We start from the raw sequence: 6,185 nt of genomic DNA, 5'->3' as shown, positions 1-6,185 counted from the left end.
AAAAAAACATTCAATTAATCACAAGACACAAATGCACAAAAAAAACAAAAAAAAAAGAAGAAGATTTGCCTCCTATATTATCAAATATATGTACAAGGGAATGAAGTGGTTGAATCTCTTACTCTTCGTAAGACTTCTGTTCCCCACCCTGACAAAAGAAGAAAACACGAGGGCACCTATAGAAGCAATTATCAACAAGCCTCACATTTACCTCAGCCGTTTCAAGTGCCATTAGGGCACTCGGAATCCCCCCGAACAAGTAGTTCCCCCCAACAGAAGCCTCTCCAACTGCGCCACTCCACCTGAGTTTGTTGACTTTGGGTGAGATGCTGGATGAGTATATCTGCTTGAAGGAGCAGAAGGTGATGTTGGATCAAGATCGGGTCATTATGGAGCAAGAGAAGAACCGGGTTCAGATGCTGTTGCAAGGCATGCATAATGTGATGACTGCTTACAATGCCAGTGGAAACCTCCCTGCACCTGCTGCAAAATCAGCGGTTGTAGCGGTTCCTCAACGAACTTTTAGTTACAAATCTCATCCAAGGAATCCTACTTCTGTGCAAAACAAATTGAACACACCATCAGTGCCTCAATCTAGAAATTCAACTGCCGATGGTGGAAACATGTCGACAGTACCAACAGTGAATGTATTTGACAAAAAGAGAAAGGATACTAAAACTGCGGATGCTCCTCCCGCTACTAAAAAATCTCGTGGTAGATCATCCAGTAGGAAAATCCCTGTCTAAGGTCAAAATGCTCCTCAACAATCTGATAACGTTGTCAATAATACAATTGTAGTTCAGCCTTCAGCCATTCAGTCTTCATCAGAGAACTGCATACCCAAGCAATCACAAGTTCAGGGATCCAATGTTGCTAAATGCTTATTCAACCAGTCTACACCATCTGTTCCAAGTAATTCACCGATTCCAAAGACACCACCTAGAACAAAATCTTCTCACAGTGATACACATGTATCCCCTTCTGAGATTTCTTCAGTTGCAACCGGTAAATGTGCATTTACACCCAGCCGTTGCACTGTAAAGCCTCCACCGACCAAAACCCGTTGAATGACAGCGTCACCTGCTACAGTGCGGGAAGCTCGAACAGTGCAAACGGAACGACGCAGTTTAGCCTGTTGGAGCTCAAATCCAGAACTTGCAAATAGTTTAACCTTTTTAGAGGTGGAAAGCATCTTGGAAGACTCGGGAAATTCAACTTTTGCTGTGGGTAACTTTGCATTGGCCTGTAACAGAGGTAGGCTCTTTCCTTTGAGTGCATGCGTTGTAACAGAGGTAGGCTCTTTCCTCAACGAACTTTTAGTTACAAATCTCATCCAGGGAATCCTACTTCTGTGCAAAACAAATTGAACACACCATCAGTGCCTCAATCTAGAAATTCAACTGCCGATGGTGGAAACATGTCGACAGTACCAACAGTGAATGTATTTGACAGAAAGAGAAAGGATACTAAAACTGCGGATGCTCCTCCCGCTGCTAAAAAATCTCGTGGTAGATCATCCAGTAGGAAAATCCCTATCTAAGGTCAAAATGCTCCTCAATAATCTGATAACGTTGTCAATAATACAATTGTAGCTCAGCCTTCAGCCATTCAGTCTTCATCAGAGAACTGCATACCCAAGCAATCACAAGTTCAGGGATCCAATGTTGCTAAATGCTTATTCAACCAGTCTACACCATCTGTTCCAAGTAATTCACCGGTTCCAAAGACACCACCTAGAACAAAATCTTCTCACAATGATACACATGTATCCCCTTCTGAGATTTCTTCAGTTGCAACCGGTAAATGTGCAGTTACACCCAGCCGTTGCACTGTAAAGCCTCCACCGACCAAAACCCGTTGAATGACAGCGTCACCTGCTACAGTGCGGGAAGCTCGAACAGTGCAAACGGAACGACGCAGTTTAGCCTGTTGGAGCTCAAATCCAGAACTTGCAAATAGTTTAACCTTTTTAGAGGTGGAAAGCATCTTGGAAGACTCGGGAAATTCAACTTTTGCTGTGGGTAACTTTGTATTGGCCTGTAACAGAGGTAGGCTCTTTCCTCAACGAACTTTTAGTTACAAATCTCATCCAGGGAATCCTACTTCTGTGCAAAATAAATTGAACACACCATCAGTGCCTCAATCTAGAAATTCAAATGCCGATGGTGGAAACATGTCGACAGTACCAACAGTGAATGTATCTGACAGAAAGAGAAAGGATACTAAAACTGCGGATGCTCCTCTCGCTGCTAAAAAATCTCGTGGTAGATCATCCAGTAGGAAAATCCCTGTCTAAGGTCAAAATGCTCCTCAACAATCTGATAATGTTGTCAATAATACAATTGTAGCTCAGCCTTCAGCCATTCAGTCTTCATCAGAGAACTGCATACCCAGGCAATCACAAGTTCAGGGATCCAATGTTGCTAAATGCTGATTCAACCAGTCTACACCATCTGTTCCAAGTAATTCACCGGTTCCAAAGACACCACCTAGAACAAAATCTTCTCACAGTGATACACATGTATCCCCTTCTGAGATTTCTTCAGTTGCAACCGGTAAATGTGCAGTTACACCTAGCTGTTGCACTGTAAAGCCTCCACCGACCAAAACTCGTTGAATGACAGCGTCACCTGCTGCAGCGCGGGAAGCTCGAACAGTGCAAACGGAACGACGCAGTTTAGCCTGTTGGAGCTCAAATCCAGAACTTTAACCTTTTTAGAGGTGGAAGCATCTTGGAAGACTCGGGAAATTCAACTTTTGTTGTGGGTAACTTTGCATTGGCCTGTAACAGAGGTAGGCTCTTTCCTTTGAGTGCATGCGTTGTTGACTACTTTGCTTCCTTTTTGATATACACGTCTTCGAGAGGACATGGGTAAGACACTATTTAACAAAATGAAATATGATAACTAATTTTGATTCAAGAACAATATTATTAGTAGTGATGATAATATATTAATTGTACCTGCTTAAGGATACACTCGTAGTCTTCTTGGTAAGAAGGGCCGAACGGATACTTCAAACGGATTCTTCAGAGGGGGGAGGTACCTGCAAAAGGCACTCCAACGCTCAAGTCAGGATAAGCACGATATTCTAGGATAATTAATGAACAGTGACATACCTTGTTACGTGTGACCTATTTATAGCATCTGACATGGGCCTGAGCGTGATGGGCCCTTTCAGATATTTACCAAATTAGGTAATACGGTACTAATTGGTCGTTTAGGCTTTAATCATGTACTTACCTTTCTTGATTGTGATTACTTGTTATGACTTGCTTAACCCTTCGGCAAGAGGCCGAGCCGGCTAATCAATATTAGTCGGAACGGCAAATGACCGAGCCGTCTAGTCCGTATACGGCAGCCTGTATACTTCCGGTATGTTCTATGTCGGAACGGTACCTGACTGAGCCGAATCGATGAGTGATGATGGTCCATATTTGCATTAACCAGACTGATGTCGGTTCTTGGCCTCATGCCGAGCCGACGTTGATGGTGATGCTTGTACGTGGCTATGCATGGGTGTTTGACGAAATGGCACGTGTTGGCCCACGTGACCGATACGGTCTCTCCGGTACACAAGCCCCCCAGCCTTTGAGGAACGAAGTGACGCGAAAGGTTAATGAAATAAAAAGAGGATTTTTAAATCGGTGTCGTGAAGAAGAAGCCAAGGGTTACAACTGATGGTGGGACATGAAGGGTTGTAACCGTTGGGTATTTGATGGCGTACGCGAGAAGTTATGGTGGGAAGCGAAGGGATATAACCATTGGTCATTAATGACGCATGCGAAGAGTTGCGCGCCCTAGACCGTTGGATCTAAATGATCCAACGGTAGGCACGAGGGGGTGTCTCTTCAGTTGCCTATTAAGAACGCCTATAAATAGATGTGTAGGAGGAAGGGTTTCCACATGCAAACTTACTAGCTGCTCCGAGCCGAAGATATTTGAGAGCGTTTTGAGTACTCAACATCAATTGGTCAAGTTCAATCATCAGGTACGTAATGGCTAACCTGGACATTGTCCATGTTGACTCCTCTGGGGACGAAGAGGAATCTAGATTAAGGACGACGCCGAACCAGGAGGTAGCGTCGGCTTCAGCTTCGAATGGGGGCGATTCCGCAGAGTCGGCTTCGGGGTCCGATCGGTCGCAAAGCGGGAATGATTCGGCATCGGCTGTGGGTTCTGAAGATCAGTCGAGTCGGGGTGGGGAATCGTCAAGAGTTTTTCCTCCCATATCGACTCCCGGGTATTCGTGGGTACATGGTGAAGTTGGTAGTGTATACTCTCGGTATACGAGCAAGAAGTCTCTTGTGGACTTCGTATCAGCCATAAAGTTTTTAAACTTTCCCGAAGATGAAGAGCCTTCTGCTATCTTTTTCCAACCGTGCCGAGGTGACGGGGCTTCGAATCCAGACTTCGTTTATTTGAATCAAGGATCGTCCAAATACCCATTCTTTTACGTGTATGATTATATGTTCCGGGATCTGAAGATATCCCTCCCTTTTGACGATTACTTCATGAGTATACTTCGACTTCTTAATGTGGCGCCGAGCCAACTTCACCCGAACACCTGGGCCGCTATGCAAGGGTTTAGGCATTTGTGTCTAGCCCTCGGTCTCCAGCCCACTCCACATCTATTCCTGCACTTCTATACGTCTCGGCCGACGAAAAAGGCTAAGTGGCTGTCGTTGATTCGTCACAATGATTGCTTGCTGCAACCTTTTACCACCTCGTACAAAAAATTTAAAGTGGGATTTATGAAGGTGATGATTCGGCCAGAACCAGGAAAAAAGTATTTCTTTGATGCCGAAGGGAATCCCCTATTTCCCTTGTATTGGACCCGGAAGCCGCGCAAGTACGACACGGTTTCCAAATCACGCATGTCCCCGGAGGAGAGAGGAAGTCTTGATTTTTTAAACAAGTTGCCTCGGCCCTTACCATGCCGTCCTCTTGTCCGATTGTTTGATTCGGCCGATGTGGTCGAAGAATTAATCGGTATGGTATTTTTCCTACTTGTTTGAATTCAAGTGTTATCATTGATTTTGACTAATGATGTGCAGGTATAATGGCGGCTCATGATGATTTGGATATCCGCAACTTGCTTCGGAACCAACTTGCATCGAATACCGCGAATAGGCCTGCGCCCGCCGCGCGCGTGAATCAACCAGCTGGTCAAGGTAGCGGGGTCGGACCCACGTCTCGGCCGAAGAAGACCACCCGGCCCCAACCTGAAAAAAGAAGGCCTGACTCTAGGGCCGAGGAGGAGAGTCGCCGGGCAAAACAGCGCCGACTGGCCAGGCCCCCTGTTCCCGAAAGCTTGTCGGCACCAAGTTTCTTGGCTGGCAATGTTAACGCTCAGGATTTCCTGAGTCAAGACCTGACCTCCGAGGTAGGGCAGGGGCTACTGAGCCGAATGAGTTCGGCGCAGAAATGGAGCTTCTTTTGTGAGTTCCAAGTGCGCGCTGTGGCCATGGCACAGAGTATTGTCATGCAGCCGAACGGTGAGGCTGACGAGTTGCGCAAACAGCTAGCTGAGCAGGAGAAGTCTCTTCAAGAGACACTGGCTGCTTTGACCGACGCCCAGACGGCTAGTAGCAAGTATCAGGCCGAGATGGATCGCCGAGGAAGAACCGCTGATGACTTGGCCTTAAAGGTACAGCGTCTCGAACTTGCTCTGAAGGGCGAGACTGATAAGGTGACAGCTCTGAGCAAGGAGCTGGATGCTGAAAAGGCTGCCTTTGGTGCTTATCAGGAAAAGGCGCGCGCCAAGGTTCTCAGTCAGCATCAGGCCGGTTTTGCTCAAGCTGCTCGGCAGGCTTGCTACTTCGGCGACTTTCCTCCTGACTTCCACCTGGACATGACAAAAGATTTTTTCCAAGGGAAGTTGGTGGATATGACCTCCATTCCACCTGATCAGGAAGCCGACGAGGAGGCTCCGGCTCGGCCAGCTGGGCCGAACGAAGAGGAGACTCTGAACGAGGAGGCTGCGCCTGAGGATGGTCCAGTTCAGGGGGAGGCAGAAGTAGTGTCTTAAATGTTTCTTTTGTATTATGGGGCCGATAGCGCCTACTGATAATGTACCTTTCTCTTTTAATGAAATTTCTCCGTTCTTTATGTTATAACTGGCGTGAACTCTTGTGGTGATTAACAACTTAATTTGCGTGAGCCGTCTCCTTGGTCGAGAGATAT

General features: G+C 46.4%; 1 protein-coding gene across 1 annotated transcript; it reads left to right on the top strand.

Moving 5' to 3' along the window:
- The first annotated feature begins 326 nt into the window (after window positions 1-326).
- Window positions 327-1,067, top strand: LOC145957171 (uncharacterized). Its single transcript, XM_083073387.1, has 2 exons — window positions 327-714; window positions 799-1,067. Exons 1-2 carry the CDS (start codon window positions 327-329, stop codon window positions 1,065-1,067), a joined length of 657 nt encoding a protein of 218 aa, XP_082929513.1.
- The last annotated feature ends 5,118 nt before the right edge of the window (window positions 1,068-6,185 follow it).

Source organism: Cajanus cajan, chromosome 4 (assembly GCF_000230855.2).
Source record: "Cajanus cajan strain Asha chromosome 4, NIPB_CcT2T_4, whole genome shotgun sequence".
Lineage (NCBI taxonomy): Eukaryota > Viridiplantae > Streptophyta > Magnoliopsida > Fabales > Fabaceae > Cajanus > Cajanus cajan.
The sequence above is the reverse complement of the archived record's forward strand: the minus strand, read 5'-3'. Positions and strand labels throughout refer to the sequence as shown.

Excerpts from the sequence above, each read along its gene's own strand:
- LOC145957171 (XM_083073387.1), top strand. The coding sequence starts at position 327 with ATGCTGGATGAGTATATCTGCTTGAAGGAGCAGAAGGTGATGTTGGAT. Across the intron at positions 715-798 it reads CGCTACTAAAAAATCTCGTG|TTCAGCCTTCAGCCATTCAG; the intron begins GTAGATCATCCA and ends ATACAATTGTAG.